The sequence below is a fragment of the Oryctolagus cuniculus genome, chromosome 9 (genome assembly GCF_964237555.1).
Source record: "Oryctolagus cuniculus chromosome 9, mOryCun1.1, whole genome shotgun sequence".
Classification (NCBI taxonomy): Eukaryota; Metazoa; Chordata; class Mammalia; order Lagomorpha; family Leporidae; genus Oryctolagus; species Oryctolagus cuniculus.
The window spans coordinates 103113321-103134410 of NC_091440.1; the positions used below are offsets into that span (position 1 = coordinate 103113321).

At 55.1% G+C, this 21090-nt stretch overlaps 1 protein-coding gene across 3 annotated transcripts in view; it reads left to right on the top strand.

Annotated features, from left to right (window-relative positions):
- SCNN1A (sodium channel epithelial 1 subunit alpha) overlaps positions 1-17637 on the top strand; it is a 27521-nt gene extending 9884 nt beyond the window's left edge. For 2 of the 3 annotated variants that reach the window (XM_051849890.2, XM_051849889.2), the window contains 11 exons: positions 5642-5906; positions 6609-6793; positions 10299-10402; positions 10754-10917; positions 11335-11433; positions 11640-11757; positions 15376-15454; positions 15535-15592; positions 15726-15781; positions 15906-15981; positions 16330-17637. In XM_051849890.2, the coding sequence (XP_051705850.2) occupies positions 5642-5906; positions 6609-6793; positions 10299-10402; positions 10754-10917; positions 11335-11433; positions 11640-11757; positions 15376-15454; positions 15535-15592; positions 15726-15781; positions 15906-15981; positions 16330-16692 (1567 nt within the window). In that variant the 3' untranslated portion in view covers positions 16693-17637. 3 annotated transcript variants of the gene reach the window in all.
- The last annotated feature ends 3453 nt before the right edge of the window (positions 17638-21090 follow it).

The window sequence follows — 21090 nt, forward strand, 5'->3', positions numbered from 1 at the left end:
CTGGTTTGCCCAGGATTCCAGCTTCCTACTGATGTGCACACCCTGGGAGGCAGCAGGTGATGGCTCAAGTACCTGGGTCCCTGCCACCCACATGGGACAAGTGGTTTGAGTTCCCAGCTGGCATGGGTATTTGGGGAGTGAACCGGTTAGGATAGGCGCTCTCTCTGTCTCTCAAATAATTAAAAAATAGTAACAAACAGAGCAAAAGCTCTGCCTCCTGTTATAGGATTTTCTGGTGTCTGGAGTTAGGGTGGGAGAGGTACCTTTTTTTTTTTTTTTTTTTTGAGAGGGTGACATGAGAATCCTCTTCTCTGCCTCAGCCAAAGGTGAAGAGAACAAAGGGAGAGAAGTGGCCCTCGGAGAGTCCAGGGCTCTGCACGGGCCCTGAGCTCTCCTGGAGACCCTGTTGCAGGTGTGAGGGGACTTGGGGCTTGTAGTCCAGTTTGTGTGGGGGTAGGGGCGCATCAACAGCCCATCTGGACGAGGCAGGAGGGAACTGAATCGGATGAGCAGCCCTGAGAGGGTCTGGCATGGGGACAGCGTGGGGCTTGATGGAGAGGAGCGATGTGGCCAAGAAGTGACAGACAGCGTGGAGTTGCTGATGCGAGGGACGGCGTGCAGGAAGCAGAGCAGGAGCCCAGAGGGACTTGAGCCAGCTTGGGGGAGGCGTGGAGCAGGAGGCACCGGGAGGGGTGTGGTGGCTCCTGCTCCTGCCTGCAAATCACCACGGAGCCCGGCTGGGGGACTGGATTCTTCCTGCATGGCCCTGAGAAAGACCCTCACTTTCCTGTCTTCCTTCAAGGGGGCCTGTGAAAGGCAGGGGCAGTGTTGTGCCCACTTTGCTGAGGAGATTCAGAAAGGCCAGGTTGCTTGTGCATATTACACAGCTAGAAATGGCGCTGCTGGGCCAGCCGCCCTGGATCTGGTACTCTTTTTTTTTTTTTTTTTTTTAATAAATGGATGTCTGTGATTCCTATTTAAAATTTTTTATTTGTTTATTTTCATTTTATTTGAAAGGGAGGGAGGGAGAGTGAGAGAGAGTGAGAGATTGCCCATCTGCTGATTCACTCCCTAAATGTCCACAATAGTCAGGGCTGGGTCAGGCCAAAGCCAGGAGCCAAGAGCTCCATCTGGACCGCCCTGTCTTCCACCTGGATGTCAGGGACTCAAGCACTTGAGCCATCACCTGCCGCCTCCCTGGATGCACATTAGCAGGCCGCTGGATCGGAGGGAGAGTGGCCAGGACTTGAACGAGGCACTATGCTAGGGATGCAGAGGTCCCAAGTGCACCCCACACCCTTTCTGGGGCTCCATACAGCCTCCTAAAATACCACAGAATGGCGAGCGGTGTGGCGCTCTGACCCATTCCCCGGCCATAGGATCCTGTGCAAGTCACCAAGCCTCGGGTTTTCCACGTGGTAAAGGGGACAACAATAGTGCCAGTGGCCAACAGCACACGGAGTTACACTGAAGACTACACAAATAATGTACATTCTTTTAAAAATGTAATTGAATGGCAGTGGGACAGAGGGAGAAACAAAGAAAGATCTTCCATCTATTGGTTCACTCCCCAAATGGCTTGCACTGACACCCCAATATGGGATGCCAGTGTTGCAAGTGGTGCCTTAACCTGCTGTGCCATAATGCCAGCCCCCCATAATGTACATTCTAATACCACAGTATCTGGCTTATAGTAAGTGCTCAATAAATACTAGTTATTATTGCTATTCTTAAAAAAATAAATTTATTTGGGAGACAGAGGCATAGGCAGACAAAGTTCCCATCTGCTGGTTCACTCCCCAATGATTGCATTGGCTGGGGCTGGGCTAGGTCGAAGATGGGAGCCAAGAACATAATCCAAGTGTCCCACATAGGTGACAGGGACCCAGCTTTTATTGTTTTAATTACCGGTAACAACCAAATCTTTCAGAGTTCCAAACACACACTTTCCACCTGAGCTGCGTTTTTCCTATGAGGGGAGGGAGGGCTGTGAGGGTGGATGCGTGGGGCCCAGCCAGCTAGATCTTATGATGGGGAAGGAGATGCAGGCGCATGCGGCAGAATGTGAGGATCTGCGCGAGACAGTGGTTAGTGGAGCTGCACAGCAGGACCATGAGGGGGCTCTTATAACAAGCCTGGGGCCCGCATTGTGCAGCAGGTGCATCACTGCTGGGGCCACCTGCAGCCCACATCTGAGAGTACGGGTTTGAGTCCCGGTTCTGCTTCTGATTCCAGCTTCCTGCTAATGCGCACACTGGAGACAGCAGGTGATGATGGCTCAAACACTTGAATCTCTGCCATCCATGTGGGAGATCCAAATAGAGTTCCTGGCTTCTGCTTTGGCCTGGCCCGTATCTGGCTATTGGGGCCATTTGGAGAATGAACTAGCAGATGGAAGATCTCTCTCTCTCTCTTCTCTCTCTCTCTCTCTCTCTCTCTCTCTGCCTCTTTCTGTCACTTTGCTGTTCAAATAAATAAAAATAAATTAATAAGACTTACCCACTCCACACCCCAATAACCTTTCTGGGGCCCTGAATTCCGGCAGATAGGGCATTTGACTTTTTAAAGTGAGATGTAGTTCATATACAATACAATAAACCATCTTAAGTGCTGGTTGTGGTGTGGCCGTCGTAACATTGAACCTTCGCCTCTGGTGCTGCATTCCAGTCGATTTCTCTTCCTCTCCCACCGTCATTTCTCAGTTCTATCGCCATCAACAAATTTGGTCTGTTCTTAGACTTTATATAAACAAACTATGCATATATATTTTCTTATATAAATGTCTGGCTTGTTTGGCTTAACTTAATGTCCCTGAAATTCCTCTTTTTTTTTTTTTTTTTTTTTTTGCCTGTACCAGTTTGTTTTTATTGCTGAGGGTCTTTTCTTCTTAAATTTATTTATTTCTTTGAAAGGCAGAGTTAACAGAGGCAGAGAGAGAGAGAGAGAGAGAGAGCTTCCATCCACTGGTTCACTCCACAAATGGTCGCAATGGCTGGAGCTACGCCGATCTGAAGCCAGGAGCCCGGAGCTTTTTCCAGGTCTCCCATGTGGGTGCAGGGGCCCAAGCACTTGGGCCATCTTGAACTGCTTTCCCAGGCCATAGCAGAGAGCTGGATTGGAAGTGGTGCAGCCAGGACTTGAACTGGCACCCCTATGGGATGCCCACACTGCAGTCGGCGGCTTTACCGGTTACGCCACAGCACTGGCCCCTGCCGAGGGGTTTTCATAGTTTTGGCTATGAAGAGTAAAACTGCTGCAAACACATATGTACCAGTCTGCATGTTTTCACTGCTCTTGGGTAATACGGTAATACTTAGGAATGGCATTGGTAAAACATCCAGAAGTGAAATCATGGAACTACCAAGCAGTCCTCGAGAGTGGTGGTACCATGTGACATCTATGGCTTTGGAGAACTCCAGTTGCTCGATATTCTCACCAACGTTTTTTGGTGTTAGTCTCTCTAGTTTTAGTCTAAGGGATGTTAAATGGCACCTCACTCTGTGTGTTTCCCTGAGGACTAATTACATCAAGTATTTTCCATGTGTTTAATGACCACTTTTTTTTTTGGCTATATTTTTTCTTATTTATTTATTGTCGATTTGTCAGAGTTCTTTACATAACAGGGTGGATTCTTTGTTGGATGTTTTTTCTTTTCTTATGTATTTATTGGTGGGGGTGTCAGGGGAAGACAGAGTTATTTCATTCACTCTCCAAATACTTGCACTGGTCAGCTAAAGCTGGGAGCTGGGAGCAAAGCCCAGGTCTCCCACTTTGGTGGCAGGGCCTGTTACCTGAGCCATCACTGCTGCCTTCCAGGGTGCACATTAGCAGGAAGCTGGAGTCAAGAGCTGGAGCTGGGAATTGAACCCAGGGACTCTGGTATGGCTGTGGGCATCTGAATCAGTGTCTTAACTGCTAGGCTAAGGGCTCTCCCCTACTTTCTTAAAGACTTACATTTTTTATTTAAAAATGATCCCTTTGATTATTGATCTGTTGTTTCTTTATATATCAGGACAAGTTACTTGTTAGACATTGTAGTAATTATAAATTAGATGTTCTTAAATATTTGTTTATTTATTTGAAAGGCATAGTTAGAGATAGAGTGACAGAGACAGAGAGCGAGATCCTCCATCTGCTGGTTCACCCCCCAAATGGCCACTGAGTGGGCCATGAAGAAGGCAACACCACAGCTGTGCTCACTGCAGGTGTACAGGGCGGCAAACCCTGATCGCATAGGCTATGAAGAAACCCGGGACACTGATGGGGCCAAGGTCAGCTCTGATGGAGAGAAGAAGGCATATGTTCGCCTGGCTCCTGACTGTGGTGCTTTCGATCATCCACATGAGTCCAGCTGGCTAATTCTATGTTTTTCACTACTTAAAAAAAAGACAATCAGGAGGCCAGAGCTGTGGCACAGTGGGCTAAAGCCACAGACTACAGAGCTGGCATTCCATATGGGTGCTGGTTCAAGTCCCAGCTGCTCCAGTTCCAATCCAGCTCTCTGCTATGGCCTGGGAAGGCAGCAGAGGAAGACTCAAGTCCTTAGGCCCTTGCACCCACATGAGAAACCTGGAAGAAGCTCCTGGCTTCGGATGGGCCCAGCTCTAGCCATTTTGGCCATTTGTGGAGTGAACCAGCAGATGGAAGACCTCTCTTTCTCTTTCCCTCTCTCTATAACTTTCAAATAAATAAACTAAACCTTTTAAATATATATATATATATATATATGCAGGGAGAGAGATAAAGACAATCAATTGACATATATGAGAGGGCTTCAAGAGGTTCATGGGAAAATAGAACTGAAAGAGCATGTGATTTCTCCCAGAAGTTTCTGAAGCCGTTTTCTGGATTCTTTTCCATTCATCTATTGTCTGTCCTCGCCGAGGGCCGCCTCGGTGGGATTACTGTGGCTTTATAGCAAGCGCTCAGATCAGGGTAACTAACAGGCTGTTGTGACTTCATTTTCCAACTTGCGTTGCTAGTGCGCAGGAATACAATCGATTTCTGTATGCTGCTGTGTGTCCTGCAGCCCTGCGTACCGGGTGTAATGTTTTGTTTCGGTAGATTGTAGCCCCAAGGCCCTGTGAACTGTGGACTTTCGTGGTGATGTTCACTGTGGGAGTGTTTATTCTGAACAGTGTTAACTTCCCGGACCTGACACCTCCCCCAACACCGTGTCCCTGGAGGGTGGAGGGGGGTTGGTGCCGCGGAGCCTCTGAAAATGCAGTCCAAGTACCTTGACTTAGAAGATGCCAGGTGGTAGGCACGGGCCCAAAGGTCAGCCTCGGCCAGGGAGGGCCGGATGACCCGCGCACCCTCTCGCCTGGGGAAGGGGCAAGTAAGTTCCGGGTTCCCTGCCAGGTCTGAGTGAGTGGGAGGAGGCGCCTGCTGCCTCCCTCTTTCAATAACAGGCGCAATAAACGCCTTCACGACCCAGGCTCGCTGTCGCTTCTGCTTCCCCCCGCGGACACACCTGTCTACACCTCCTCCCTCACGGGGAGTCAGCTCAGCCCCCCCACGCTTTTCCGGGATGAACCACCGCACCGCTGACAGCTGGGGAAACTGAGGTCCGAGGGGCGGTGTGTGTTGGGGGTCGTGCAAGGCCGCCCTCTGTCCGACTCTGTGCCGCGCCCCCTTTCAGATATCCTGAAATTACAGAGCAGCTCAAGGAGCTGGACAGCATCACCCAGCAGACGCTCCTCGACCTGTTCAAATACAACGCCAGCACCCTGGAGGCCCAGCCCCGCCACAGGCGCGACGTCCACCCTCCCCTGCCGCACCCCTTGCAGCGCCTGCGGGTTCCGCCCCCGCGCCTCGAGGCCCGCCGAGCGCGCAGCTCCGCCTCCAGCGTGCGGGACAACAGCCCCGAAGTGGGCAGGAAAGACTGGATGATCGGCTTCCAGCTGGTAAACCCCGCCCCCGGCCCGCAGCACCACGCCCCCTGCCGCACCCGCCCCTGCAGCCCGCGGACGCTGGGCGGGACCTGGGGAACTCGCAGGCGTGCACGCACTCACACGAAAATAAATGAATGAATTAAAGGAGCAGCTCCCTGTGCACCAGCCTGCGGGTTTGCTCGTGGGGTCTCCGTGGGAGGTGTAGGCTGCGGGAAGTCAGATCTGGAGAAAATGCATCTGAGTTACAGCCTGCCTCGCACCCTGCAGCGTGCACTACAGCCTGGGATGTGGGGTAGAGACAGCAGGGAAACTTTTTTAAAAGTTTTTTTTTTTTTTTTTTTTGAAAAGGGGAGAGTAAGAGGAAATGAGAGAGGGGGGAGTGAAGGAGAAAGGGAGGCCCCCGCTAGTGAGAGAGCGGGTTACACCCCAGGAGACTGCAGTTCTGGACCAAGCACTCCCGCTGGGCAAGCCTAGTGATGTGTCAGTCTTCCCACCTGGGAAATGGGTAGACTTCTGCTCGGCCCGCTGTCGACGTGAACCGCAGCCAGGCTTGTGCAGCTGCTGGTCTCCCCGGCCCAGCATGCCCTTGGTCCCTTGTCTCCTGGTTGGGGTCGGGTAGTGGTGGGAGGCCGCTGCTTCCATCAAAAACCTCAGGGCCCTTTGACCTCGGCCCCACCCTGCTGCCAGCCCTCTAACGTTCAGGTCTCTGTGCAGTGTAACCAGAACAGATCGGACTGCTTCTACCAGAGGTACTCGTCGGGAGTGGACGCGGTGCGGGAGTGGTACCGCTTCCACTACATCAACATTCTGTCCAGACTGTCGGACACGTCGCTGTCCCGGGAGCAGCTGGGCAACTTCATCTTCACCTGCCGCTTCAACCAGGCCTCCTGCGGTGATGGGTGAGCAGCGGCCCAGCCGGTGCGAGGTGGGGGGTGGGGGGTGGGACGCGGGCTGGAAACTGCTTGTTGACCCCTGCGGGGGGCGCACGGCCTCAGGTGCTCGCCTCTGCCTGGGACCATCAGCAGACTTGTGCTCCCTGCACGGCAAGGTCTGAGGCCCGGCAGCCTCCCGTGGAAGGCCTGGGACCCTCTGGGCTTGGGTGTGGCCTTGAGAAATTAAGGGCGGGTAGCACTGTTCTGGGTCTTTCTAAGCCCTCTTTCCCCCTAATCTCAGGGCTCCTAGGAGCTGGGCAGATCATCTGGCCCCATATTCGCCTTCCTCTATGAGGCTGGGCTGTGAGAATAGGGGGTAACCTGGGTCTAGGGGCTAACCTGGGACCTGCACTCTGGCTCTGTCACCTGGCCAGGTGACTGTGGGCACTTCCATGTCCCTCTTCAGGGTCCACTTCTTTGTAAAATGGAACACAACAGCACCCAAAATCTGAGATTCCTTCCATGTTCCTCCAACAAGTTTCTGGGCTAAGCATTTGAAAAGCATCAAAGAAAAAAAAATCAGTAACCCTAGCCCTTTGGGCACTTTTCCTCAAGTGGTAAAGGTGATGCGGATGACCCTTGTCCCAGGAGTGGCCCGAGTGGCCCAAGTGTCTGAGATAACAAATGGGGGGGGGGGCACTGTGGCATAGCGGTTAAAGCCGCTGGCATCCCATATGGATGCTGGTTTGTGTCCCAGCTGCTCCATTTCCCATCCAGACCCCTGCTAATGTGCTTGGGAAAACAGCACAGAATGGCCCAAGTCCTTGGGTCCCTACACCCACGTGGGAGACCCGGATGGAGTTCTGGGCTCCTGGCTTTGGCCTTGTCCAACTCCAACTGTTGCAGCCATCTGGGGAGTGAACCAGCAGATGGAAGATCTCTCTCTTTCTCTCTCTCTCTCTCTGTACCTCTGACTTTCGAATAAAATAAATTAAAAAATACAGAAGGCGGGGGCTTCCCTAGGTGGGTGGGTCCCTTACTCCACTGCTCACGCAGGTAAAGTGACTTCTGCTGACCCAGCGACAGATTCCTCCCTCCTTTCCATAAGGGCTCTTGTCAGGCCTGCAGGCTGGAGGAGGTGGGGAGTGACAGGTCCCGGCCCCCCCCCCCCCTTCTGCCCCTTGATTCGCAGGGGTTGTCTCCCTGCCCCTACCTGCCTGAAGAAGGGTGCTGGGTGGCACATCCCCTCCCATGTCGCTGGAGAGTGCCAGCAGGGCCAGGTGTCAGCTGCCTCTCCCCCTCTCCTCCCCACTCCCCCACCACACACTGCCCAGCCCATGATTTAGTCTTGTGTTTGTTTGAGGACAGAAGTTAGCCAGCTGGGTAGTGAGACCGGAACAGCCCCTGAGCCTGAGTCAGCCCCTACCTGCCACCTGCCACCCTATCTCTCTGATTACCACCCTCCTGATCCCCTCCCTTTGCCTGCTCCGAGGTCCTGCCTGGCCGTCTGTGGGGAGTCCACACACGAATTTGGGTACACCTGCCAGCCATGGCACAGACCCACTGTTCCTCCCTTCCCTTCACTCTACTTAACTCTTGCACAAAGTCCTCTTTAAAATCCTGGGACAGCGCTCGTGACCTTCAGATGCAGGTGGCAGCTCCTTAGAGCAGGCTTCTCACAAACCCTCTCCTTGCCCTTCTCCGAAACCCTCAGCCGCTCCTTAGAGTATTTTACTGACACTTTTCTTGACACATCTACATACCATGAATTCTTCCTTTTAGTGTGTTGAGAATTGCACAACCATCACCACTATCCAATTTTAGAACATTTTCCTACCCCAAAGAGAAACCCTGAGCACCTCAGTAGTTCCCCTCCTTTCTCTCCCCTCCTCCAAGCCCTGGGAACAACCAGCGTGCCTCGCGTCTGTGGGTCACCTACTGTGCCCAGGTCCAGTGGATGCAGCCGGACAGCCCGGGGTCTGCTGTGGCCAGTGGCTCTCACTTACTGCCTTTTCTCATCCACGCTGTAACATGGATCAGAACTTCAGCCCTTCTTCCTTTTAATGTTTCTTTATTTTTATCTACTTGAAAAGCAGAACGAGAGAGAGGAGAGAGAGGAGAGAGAGGAGAGAGAGAGAGAGAGAGAGAGAGAGAGAGGTTCCATCTGGTTTACTTCCCAAATGCCCTCAACAGCTAGGGCTGGGCCAGACTGAAGCCAGGAGCCAGGAACTCCATACGGGTCTCCCACATGGCTGACAGGGACCCCAGCACATGAGCCATCTTCCGCTGTCTCCCAGGGTGTGCGTTAGCAGGAAGCTGGATTAGAAGCAGAGGAGCCAGGACTCAAACCTTCACTCCGATATGGGATGCAGGTGTTCTGGGTGGTGGTTTAACCTGCTGTGCCACAACGCCTGACCTTAGAACTTCATATTTATTATTACTGAATAATGATATTATATTGTAGGAGCAGATTTCAGAATGTTTGCAGAAAAGTGGAATGAAAAGATCACTTAGGGGTAGGCGTTTAGCCTACGGTTACAATGCCTGCGTCCCTCATTGGAACACCTGGGATCAATATGCAGCTCTGGCTCCTGACTTACTAATGCAGACCCTGGGGGACAGCGTCTCTACCTGGGTCAGCTCTAACCCCTTAGGGATTCCTTCATTTCACAGCTAGGAGAGTGCCCTTGGAAAACATGACCTGTCCAAGGCCACACAGCCAGAAGGCCACTCCTCACTCCTGCCAGCCTTCTTCCCCTCACCTGTCTTCTTCCTCCTCTGCCTGTCACAGTCTGGAAACCCCACGTCCCTCTTGCCCTGCCCCTGTCGCCGGCACAGTAGGACAGAGATGCCCGTGTCCCCGGGGGTGGGCGCTCTTGCTCCCAGCCCCTGTGGCCTCCCTGTTCAGGAACCTGTGCTTTGCCGTCGAATCCTATTGCAGTGTTGCATCCGCAGTGGCGCTCTCTCTGTTCCCACATCTGTCCGACATCTGGACTTCCCGGTCTGAGACGCGAGGCCTCTTTCTTGTCTTGGGCTCTTAAGGGCGCTCCCCTTAGCTCAGCTCCTTGCTCACCACTGGTCCTCTGCTCTCAGCCAACCCTGAGATGCCAGAGACGGTGGGATGTGGCTCCTGCCCTCAAGGGGCTCGCCGTGTACGTGGGAACACGATTTAGACCTGCAAGGCATCAGGGGCCCATCACAGCCACATGGGAGGTCACTGGCAGCATGAAGACCAAGGCCAGTGGGGTCAGCTGGCCTGGTGGGAGGAGCCGGGGCTAGAACAGGCACCACCTGGCTGGAATCCCAGGTTCATCGTCACTCTTGGTGTGGCCTTGGGGCGGCTGCTCCTGTCTCGGGTAGCTTCCTCTTCGGTGGTGTGGGGATGCGGCTCCCCTGGGCTATTGTTTGGTGCGGCCGAGGGAGCATGCATGGCACATAGTAAGTGGTTAGGAAACGCTCTGAAAGCGGCCATCCCTGCTCCCCTGCCGTCTGCTACTTTCCTTTCTCACCCTGTCATCTCTCTCCTGCCAAGGAATTACTCTCACTTCCATCACCCGATGTATGGGAACTGCTACACTTTTAATGACAAGAATAATTCCAGCCTCTGGATGTCTTCCATGCCTGGCATCAACAATGGTGAGCAGCCCTGCCACAGCCTCCCCCAACCCCCAGCCCTGGCCACCCATGGTGACTCACCTATTAGCTCACACCCTGGAGATGCCGGGCGCCTTCTGTCCCCTGCACCGTGCCTCTCTCTCCCCGGGCAGGAGGGCTCTTTGTTCTCACTTCCCCATGGGCACCACGTGGCACATTGTGGACACGGGTTCCGGTCCTTCTTGCTGTCCCTAGAATCCAGCTCCAGGGTTGCCAAGTCCATTTGCAAGTCTTCCTGGCCTGGCTCCCCTTGGGAGACTGGAAACCCAGCGGGGCCTGGGTCTTCTCCAAGCCCTCCCCCTGCCCCTCCACCCGGCTCCCTGTGTCTCCCAGGGCTGTCACTGACGCTGCGCACGGAGCAGAATGACTTCATCCCGCTGCTGTCCACGGTGACCGGGGCTAGGGTGATGGTGCATGGGCAGGATGAGCCTGCCTTTATGGATGATGGCGGCTTTAACTTGCGGCCCGGTGTGGAGACCTCCATCAGCATGAGGAAGGCAAGGCTGGGGGTGGGGGGTCTGGGAGGAGAGGCTGCGAGAGGAATGGATTGGGCTTGGCAGCCCAAAGACGAGAGGGACACAGTCAGCGCATAGGGGAGGGGGCCATGACCTTGGGGTCCCTGGGGAGCTGGACTCCGGTGGCAGGGAGGCCTTGGGAAGGAAGGCCCTGGGGGAGTAGGCGGTGCTGGGTGGGGAGCCCTGAGAAAGGGCTCAGGCCATGCTCAGCATCCCAGGGCTGCTCAGCCCCCTGTCCTTGAAAGGAGCATTGAGATGAGTGCTGGCCTGCAGGAGATGGGAGGCCGAGAGGAAGGGCAGGCAGAGTGTAAGGTTCGGCCTGGGGCTTGGGGGAGGACGGGCACCCAGGCTGAGGCCCCTGCTGCTTGCTGTGCCCTCTGAGTATGCGTTGGTTCATAGGAATCCCTGGACAGACTGGGGGGTGATTATGGCGACTGCACCCAGAATGGCAGCGACGTCCCCGTTAAGAACCTTTATCGTTCCAAGTACACACAGCAGGTGAGGCCCAACCTGTTTCCGGGGCAACCGTCTCCCAGGCCCGCCCTGGTCGGTCAGAGCTGGGTGGTTGGGTTGGAGGGGGAGGTTTGTGTGTAGGGCAGTGGGAGGGTGGGGTCAGGGGAGAGGTGGGTGGGAGGAAGGATGGGCTGTGTGGGGAGGGGTGGGGCCAGCTCTCAGCCCCTCCTCTGTTTCTGTCCTCCTGCCAGGTGTGCATCCACTCCTGCTTCCAGGAGAACATGGTCAAGGAGTGTGGCTGCGCCTACATCTTCTACCCACTGCCCGAGGGCGTGGAGTACTGTGACTACAGGAAGCACAACTCCTGGGGTGAGGGCAGGGAGCCCTGCCAGGCCCCGTGGGCCCCAGGCACCCCCCACCCCACCCCGGGCTCCCGGGCCTGTGCCTCTGCCGCCCCTCCTCTCCCTCACCCTCTGCATGTCCTGCCCTGAGCCTCTGTTTTTCCCTTTGCTCGCCCTCTCTTTCCCCCTCTCCCTGCTTTGGCCTCTGTGTGTTTGTCAAGGAATTGCCCCGCTGAAAAAGAGCGTGTGGCCTAAGGAAGGAAGTAGCCCCAGGAAAAGACCAGGGCTTCCCACGCTGCCTCATTCCTGGGCTGCTTGGCAGGGTGGCTCAGGGTGCTGTGAGAAGGTATCAGAAGTTCTGGGTGTCCGACCCCCCCTTCACATGTCCCAATTTACGTGGCTTCGAGACTGGCCCATATGCGTTCAGTAGTCTGCTATGTCATTATTTTAAGCCATTTTTAATTTATTTTTATTTATTTGCTAGAGAGACAGTTAGGGATCTGCCATCTACTGGTTCACTCCACAAATTCCCAGTGACTGGGGCTGGGCTGGGCTGAAACCATGAGCTGGGAACTCCCTCTGGGTCTCCCACTTGGGTGTCGGGGACTGGACCACTTGAGCTATCGCCTGGCCCTCCTAGCCCATTCCCTGGCTGTTTTGAGCATTTAGAGAGTGAAACTAGTGGATGGGAGATAGATCTCTCTCTGTCTCTGTGCCTTTGAAATAAATATGTGGAAAGAAGGTTTTTTTTTTTTTTTTTTAACTTGGAGGAGAAAAATCCCTTTCCTTTGCACTACAGCTGAATTATGGAGCAGGCAAGCTGTGCGCTGGGATGTAGAGAGGGAGGAAACACTAACCAGAAAACATACGCCTGGTGCCCAGGCTGCTCTCTGGCCTGGCAGGCCCGCGGCCCAGTGGTTTTCCCTGCTCCCGGTGGGTCAGGGGGTCTGCAGTCCCCCACAAAGGCTGCCGGTTGTCTCGCCCCAGGTGGCGGCCTCCTTCCCTGGGCTTGCTCCACCACACAGTTCTCTCCCTGGAGCTGCAGTTTCCAGGCGAGGCTGCCCGTTCCTGTCTCTGACCTCAGCAGGCAGAGGCCATCAGAACTGGAAGGAAACACAGGCAGAAGCCACCGGGCTTCACCCCCCACCCTGCTTCTCAGAGGAGCAAACTGAGGCCCAGGGACCAGTTCAGGAAGCCCCAGGCTGTGCAGAGCAACACGGGTGCTGGAGGAGGCTGCCTGCTGCTCCTCTCTGCCCCCAAGCCGTGATTTCTAAGTTCTGAGCTTGAAGATCAGCCTGTGAAAACTCACAGGATTCTCTGCTGAGAAATTGTGAGGATGAGGGAGAGGAATTAAGGGCAGAAACCCATTCTTAGGGGTTGCCTGAGCTTACCAGGGAAAAGGGCCCAGTCGCTTCCTGTTCTCCCCGCCTGGATTTGGGTCACAACTCAGGATTTCAGACTGAGTGACTCAGAGTAGCACTAGGAGTGCCTGGATTCGAGTAATGAGCACCCTGGGAGGCGGCAGGCTCAGGCACTTGGCCTCTGACACCCAGGTGGAGTTCCCGGCTCCTGGCTTGAGCCTGGCCCAGTCCTGGCTGTTTTGGCCACTTGGGGAGTGATCTGGGGATGCGAGATCTCTGTTACTCTGTCTCTTTTTCTATGCTTTTCAAGTAAAATGGAAATAAATACATGCTAAAAGTAACAATAATGATAAAACGGCCTTCGTAGAACTTGGTGTGTGAAGAAGGAGAGAGTCCCACTCTTTCTTTTTTTCTTGATAATACTTTATTGCAATAATTCATATCCCATGCAATTTACATATTTAAATCATACACTTATTTCAGTATAATTTTAATTTTCAGATTGAAGTTCTTAGGGTAGTTTTGGAGTTGTACAGAGTCATCACCATAATCAACTTCAGAATATATTTTTTAAAAGCATCTATTTATTCATTTGAGAGACAGACAGAGCACCCATCTGCTGGCTTACTCCCCAAATGCACAAAAAGGCCAGGGCTATGTGGAGACTGAAGCCAGGAGCCAGAAACCCAATCCAGGTCTCCCACATGGGTAGCAGGAACCCAACTATTTGAGCCATTGCTGCTATCTCCCAGGGTGTATATTAGCTGGAAGCTGGGAGCAGGAGTTGGGGCCAGGTTTGGAGCCCATGCACGCTGATATAGGGTGAGGACCTCCTAACAGCCTTGAAAGCCCCGCCCCATTTCAGAATATTTGTATCATTCCTGAAAGAAACCATTAGCAGTTCCCAAGCTCCCGAGCCACCCTGCCAGCCCCCAAGCAACAACCAGTATTTCTGTCTCTATAGATTCACCTGATCTGAATATTTCATACAGAAAGAATCATATAATGTGGCCATTTTTTAAAAAAGTTTATTTATTTATTTGAAAGAGTTACACAGAGAGAGAAGGAGAGGCAGAGAGAGAGGTCTTCCATCCACTGGTCCACTCCTCAACTGGCTGCAATGGCCTGAGCTGTGCTGATCCAAAGCCAGGAGCCAGGCGCCTCCTCTGGGTCTCCCACGTGGGTGCAGGGGCCCAAGGACTTGGGCCGTCTTCCACTGCTTTTCCAGGCCATAGCAGAGAGCTGGATTGGAAGTGGAACAGCTGGTCTCGAACCGGCGCCCGTATAGGATGCTGGGACTGCAGGCGGCAGCCTCACCTGCTACGCCATAGCGCCGCCCCCTCCCTTTTTAAATATTTATTTTATTTATTTGAAGGGCAGAGTTACAGAGACAGAGGGAAAGACAGAGAGAGAGAGAGAGCTTCCATGTGCTGGTTCACTTCTCAAATGACTACAACAGCCAGGGCTGTGTCAGGCCAAAACCAAGAGCCAGGAGCTTCTTCAGGGTCTCCCACGTAGGTGCAGGAGCCCAAGCGCTTGGGCCATCTTCTGTTGCTGCTCTTCCAGGTGCACTAGTAGGGAGCGGGGACTTGAACCGGTGCCCATATGGGATGCCGACATTGCAGGCAGTGGCTTAACCCACTAAGCCACAACACTGGCCCCACTTCTTTCCTGTTAATGGCTGAGTATTATCTCACGTGGGTGCACTGCGTCCAGTTGACTCACACACGTAGGGGCTGGTGGAGGTTCAGGTTGTTTCAGCATTTTGGTTTCGTGAATAACAGCGGACATTTGGGCCCCAGGTGGACGTGTGCTTCCAGCTCTCTCGAGTGAGTCCCTAGGAATGGACTTGCTCGGGTTCTGCATTTAACCTTTGTGGGGGGCTCCCAGCCTGGTTTCCACAGCGTTGCATGTCCCCGCAGCAGTAAATGAGCATTGCAGCTTCTGCATTCCCTGGCCAGCCCCGTCATTCTGATTTTAGCTGTCCTACTGCGTGGACTGTGGTCTCTCATTGTGGTTGAATCTCTTACCCAACCGTTGTTCCCATTTTCCTTTCTAACATGGCAGCGTTTGCTTGTGTGGAGCACAGCTTTCCCCGGGTGGCTCCTGTTTGGTTTTTCTCTTTTTTTGCTGCCTGAGCTTAAGTTCTGCAACATTCTTGGTGTGGCCACTTGAAGGGGCATCGCTGTCGTCCCCTGCTGCATAATGCTTTTGTGGAGTGGGTGCCCAGGGATCTTGGGACATCTCTTGGTGTGAAGGCTGAGGGCTCCTGTTTGTACCCGCAGGCTACTGTTACTATAAACTCCAGGACGCCTTCTCCTCGGACCGCCTGGGCTGTTTCACCAAGTGCAGGAAGCCGTGCAGGTGCGTGTCCCCTGCCCCAGGTACAGGCTGGGCAGCTGCCTGCTGGGCGGATTTCACTGAGCACCCTTTTCCTCCTGCAGTGTAACCAACTACGAGCTCTCTGCTGGTTACTCGCGATGGCCCTCGGTGACGTCCCAGGTACAGCGAAGAAGGGAGATGTGTGCGCATGCGTGGGTGTCCCGCGGTGGTCTTCGGCGGGTGTTAGGTGTAGGGCTGTATTTGACCCCTCCCCTTCCCTGGTGGCCTCTTTGACATCTCCGTTCTCTCTCAGGACTGGGTCTTCCAGATGCTGTCGCTACAGAACAACTACACGGTCAGCAACAAGAGGTGGGTCCCTCCCTGCGCCCCGCCCTGGGGCAGCCTGGGGAGGAGTGGAGATGGGTAACTGGAGGCGGGGTCGGGAAGTGAATCCTCTGCCATTTCTTCCCTCCTTTTCTCCCTTTCTCCAAAGAAATGGGGTTGCCAAGCTCAACATCTACTTCAAAGAGTTGAACTACAAAGCCAATTCTGAGTCCCCCTCTGTCACGGTAGGGAGCCTGTGTTTCAAGGGGAGGGGGGAAGGTTTGGGACTCGAAAGCAGGGGGCCCTGGGAAGAAAGGTTGGGGTCAAGGGTGAGGTGGAGAGCATAGGAAGAAGGGGTGCTTGGCTGGGGCATGAGGGCTGTAGGGGTGGGGGAGGCCAGGCCGTGCGGGGCGACAGGTAGAAGGCCCTGGAGACAGGTCCCGGCCCCTGCTGACTCAGCCGTGGCCCAGAGCTGTGTGTTCTTAAGGGAGAGGAGCAGACAGGCGCCTGAGAGCCCAAGGGTGTAGGTGAAGGGGACTGGCTTGGTGCCAGGGGCCTCTGCCATGCGGTCACTGCACCTCTCTCCCCTGCAGATGGTCACCCTCCTGTCCAACTTGGGCAGCCAGTGGAGCCTGTGGTTCGGCTCTTCCGTGCTGTCCGTGGTGGAGATGGCCGAGCTCCTCTTCGACCTCTCAGTCATCACATTCCTCATGCTGCTCCGGCGGTTCCGCAGCCGCTACTGGTCTCCTGGCCGGGGGGCCGGCGGGGCGCGGGAGGTGGCCTCCTCGCCGGTGTCCGCGCTGCCCTCCCGCTTCTGCCCCCACCCCACGTCCCCGTCCGTGCCCCAGCCTGGCCCCACACTGCCCCCGTCCTTGACAGCCCCTCCACCTGCCTATGCCACTCTTGGCCCCTGCCTGTCTCAGTCCGGCTCTGCCTGTGCCCCTGGGGAGCCCTAAGAGGAGACAGTGCCCCCCCCCCCCAGCCGGTGCCAGGGGAAGCCTTGGCAGAATGAAGGATGTTTGGGGCTTTCCCTCAGAGCTGCCCAACTGCCCATGGTGGGCGGGGAAGGGGCCCCGGAAGTTGTCCAGAGAGCAGCGGCCGGTGAGGCTGCCCAGAACTGCCTCTGCTCTGCCCGGTTCTCCTTGGTCCTCCCCTGAACACTGGCGTCCCCTCCCAAGTGCAGGCCGAGCCAGACTGGGAATGCTGACAAGGAACTTTTCTAGGAGACGACCAACAGCCAAACACAAACAAAAGCCCACAAAGGCGTGCACAGGTCTCCTACGCAATGGTGACTGATGGCCAGAGCCAGCCCCGGCCTGGCCTGCGGGCCACAGATGTCTGCTGTTGCTCTTGAACTGGAGTGGGGAACCCCACCCAAAAGCCCCCTTTATTCGTTCTTGGGCAATTCCCCTTCCCTGGCTTGCCAGGGTGAAGGCTGGAGCAGAGCCGTGTGGTACAGGCCGGGCCACTCCCAGGCAGTCCCAGTACTTCCAGCCACAGGCCCCATGCTCTCCCTAGCCATGTGGACCCCAGTCCTATGCCCTGCATACCCCTGCCAATCTGCTCAAGCCAAGTCTTCATTCCGGAAGTTTCCCCATCAACTCCTGGACAACTGTGCGTCCTTAGAACCCCGCACCGAAACTGTGACTCCCATGTCGGTGTTGCCCCCCCCCCCCCCCCAGCTTGTCTTCCGCCTACCCTCTGGGCTGCCATGGCCCACCTCGGCCTGAGTACTGTCATAGCAGCGTTTTGCCTTGTTCACTTGTGTGGGCCTCCCCAGTTAGACTGTGAGCTCCTTGTGGCCAGGAACTGAGTCTTGCCCATGAACGTGTCTCAGGTCTGGCCCGGTGTGCTGCTTTCAGCAAGTAGGCAGGTACTCAATACACAAGTGTTGTACAAAGGCTATCTGGAGAGCTGCCTGGGTGGGGAGGGGACGGATGCAAGTTTCTGAGTCACTGCCCAAGCTTCTGGGAGGTCTTGGGATTGGGGGGAGGGGACGGATTCCCCTGTCCTTGACCTTGGGACAGACAAGCCATCCTGGGAGTTCCCACCTGGTGTTGTTGAGAAAGTGCTGTGTGTCACCCCACTTGGTGGGAGGGAAGCACATGGCTTGGCTCTCCGGGGACCTGCCCTGGAGGTGGTCTGCAGGAGGGACCGCCCTTACCAGCGTCCGGCCCTCCCTCCTTTTCCTTTGAGGCTTTGGCACTGCCATCACTGATCTCTGTACCACTTGCTGCATACACCTCACTGCCCAGTTGCGGTGTAACCTTGATCTCCCCAGTTCCCTGTCACCTGCCGGGCAGTGATGGAGGAGAAGGGACACAGGCCAGGCTCTTCTGGAACCTCCCTCTTTCTTTTTTAAAACATGTATTTTTTATTTAACTGAAACATGTATTTTTATTTAACTGATTGACAGAGGAGTCTCCATCTGCTGGTTCACTCCCTAAATGGCTGCAACAGCCAGGTTCAGGCCAGGCCAAAGCCAGGAGCCTGGAGCTCCATCCAGGTCTCCCATGTGGGTTGCCAGGGCCTCAGTACTTGAGCCATCTGCTGCTGCCTTCCCAGGTGCATTAGCCGGGAGCTGGATCAGAAGCAGAGCAGCTGGGACTCGAAGCAGCACTTTAGTGTGGGATGCCAGTGTTGCAAGTCGCCACAGAGAGAGGAGCAGAGGGGATCTGCCAAGGCTTAAAAAAGGGTTTTCTTTAAAAAAAAAAAAAAAAAACTATGACTTTATTTGTTTATTATTAATTTATTTTGAAAGAGAAGGGGAGAGAGAGAGAGTTCATCCTTTGGTTCACTGCCCAAATGTTCCCAACAGCAGGAGCTGGATCAGGCTGAAGCCAGGAGCCAGGAACTCAGTCTAGGTTTCCCACATGGGTGGCAGGGACCCAAGTTCCTGAGCCATCACCTGCTGCCTTCCCTGGATACCCATCAGCCGAAAGCTGGGGTCGGGAGTGGAGCAGGCACGCTGACATGGAATGTGGCCGTCCCAGGCAGCGTCTTCCCCAGTGCACCAAATACCTGCCCCAAATCGTGGGTTTTCGGGTCCTCAGCTTCTCCCTCAGTTCCGACGGCAGACTTGGAACTCGAGGGGACCCTTTCTCATGCTCTTTGAGGGATGCTGCCCCCACTGCCTGTACAACCCCCAAGTCTTGAGCGGCTGGAGAGACCTCTGGAAAAGAGGAGGGGCCAGGGAAGGGAGTGGGGGCAGGAAGGGTCATGCCCAGTATTGATGCGCTGCCTCCCGACCGTCCTCACTCTCAGCTGATGCGGGAAATGCTCTGCCCAGCTGGGTCCGCTGTCACACAGTCCTCAGGTGCAGCCTGCCCGTGGCTGCCCAGCCCCACCCAGCCCCAGGCTGGGAGGACCTGCCAGACCAAGCCGGGCCCCTTATGGATGACTGCACTCAGCATCTCCACCCATGGCCGGGCTTCTCCGTGCCTGTGCGCGCGTGGACCCTGCCGTGTTTCCTTATCCCCACCCCTTGCCCCAGCTCCTCCTAGGAGCTAGAATCCGAGTGTCCGAGGGAATAAAGGACTTACGTTGCTTCGTTTTCTGTCTCAGGTTTATAGGGTGAAGTGGTTTGTCCAGGTTCGTGATTCTTTCAGAACGAGCCTGGAACCCAGGTCACCTGTGACTCACCCTATTTCCCGGTGACACACACAGGACTGGGGCTAGAACCCACGTCACCTGGTCTAGGAGTCCAGTGCAGGGTCCAGTCCAGGTCTTGGGTTAAGTGTGTGTGTGTGTGTGTGTGTGTGAGAGAGAGAGAGAGAGAGAGAGAGAGAGAGAGAGAGAGAAACAGACTTGATGGGAGGAGTCTCTTACCTGAAACTTTGTTCTTCAGCCTTTACTCCTGGACCCCGAAGCCAACTCTTCATCCCGAATCTGCCCCCTTCTGTTTCTCCCATATGGGATGCCAGTGTCAGCAGTGCTGCAACCAGGGTTTAACCTACTGTATACAATGCCAGCCCCAGTGCCTGCACTGTGTGCCAGTGACCCTGCTCCTTCTAAAACTCTGCCTGGGCCCACTCTAGCACACCTGGGGCCTTTCTGTGTGTTGGCAGTGAGCTGCTTGCTCTGTGAGCTCAGCTTTGACCAGGAGCTTGGGGATGGGGTGGACTGTCAGCAGTGGGGACATCCAAGCTCCATTCTCATCCACAGATGCTCTGTCCTGGCACCATAGAGGGGGAGCCCAGGAAGACCCAGGAGGGTGGCCTCCAGGCTGGGTGGGAGGTCAGCTGGCAGGTGAGGGGAGAAGGGGTTCAGAGCTGTGATGCCAAGTCCAAGGCCCGAGGACCTCACTCTTCTGTCTCCCTGGACGTCCGGCAGCCTCAGCAACCAAAGCCCAGGGCTGAGCTAAGTCGAGGGAAGGTCGTGGCACCCGAAAGCATCTGAGTGGATGTTCTATTTCTTGTAGGAATCCCTGGTGAGAAGTTCTGCACAACTAGGAATGGTGTAAAACACCAGAGTTAGGGGGTGGAGTCTGCCTCATACAAACGGAGTCTCTGGCCCAGGCCGCCCCCCACATCCCCACCGCCCCAGGACTCCTCACCCTATCTACTCTGGCTCTGGGCAGGCCGGGCCCCCGATGTGGACAGGTTCAGCTGGAAGCTGGTGGGGAGGATCTGATCCAAGCCCTGCCGGTTCCCATGGAGCTGACCTGGATGTGGGCAGGGCGGCCTGTGTGGCCCCCCCCCCCCCCACCTCCAGGAACGTCTGGCCTTTCCCTGGCCCTCCAAGCTGCCCCTGCAGTGGGTGTCTCAGAGCCAAAGAGGACCTGGGACAAGGAGGCAGGAGTCCTGGGTTCTCTCGGCTGCTTTGTCTCCTGGCACAGCATGCACTCTGGACCTCTGTTCCCCTTCTATAAAGTCAAAGGGTTGCAGAGTTTTCTGTAGGGCAGGGGCTGGTTGATGTATCAGAGTAGTTGGGAAGGGGGCACTGAACGTCCTGGAGACCCCTGTATTTCCAAGGCATCCTCCTGGGTGTGGTGTCCTCGGAGGGAGGCGCACAAACAACGCTACATTGAGCCAGCCCTGACTCAGGAGAGGGGTTGGGGGATGGATGGCCCACAGTCAGCCACAGAGCCACGCTCAGACTGGACGAGTGAGCGGCCGAAGGCCAGGACCCGATCTGGGCAGACACCTAAGGTTAAGACTGACGCTGGGTAAATTCCCAAGAAAGTGGGAGATGAGGGAGCTGGAACTCTGGGGACAAGGGGAAGGTTATGAGGGCGCACTGAGTGCTCACCCTGCATCAGGAAGCAGACCCTTTCAATCAGTCCTTGTAGCGGGCCCACGAGGCTGCTCATGTCCATTTTGCAAACTGGAGAACAGTCTCAGGCTACTTATGGG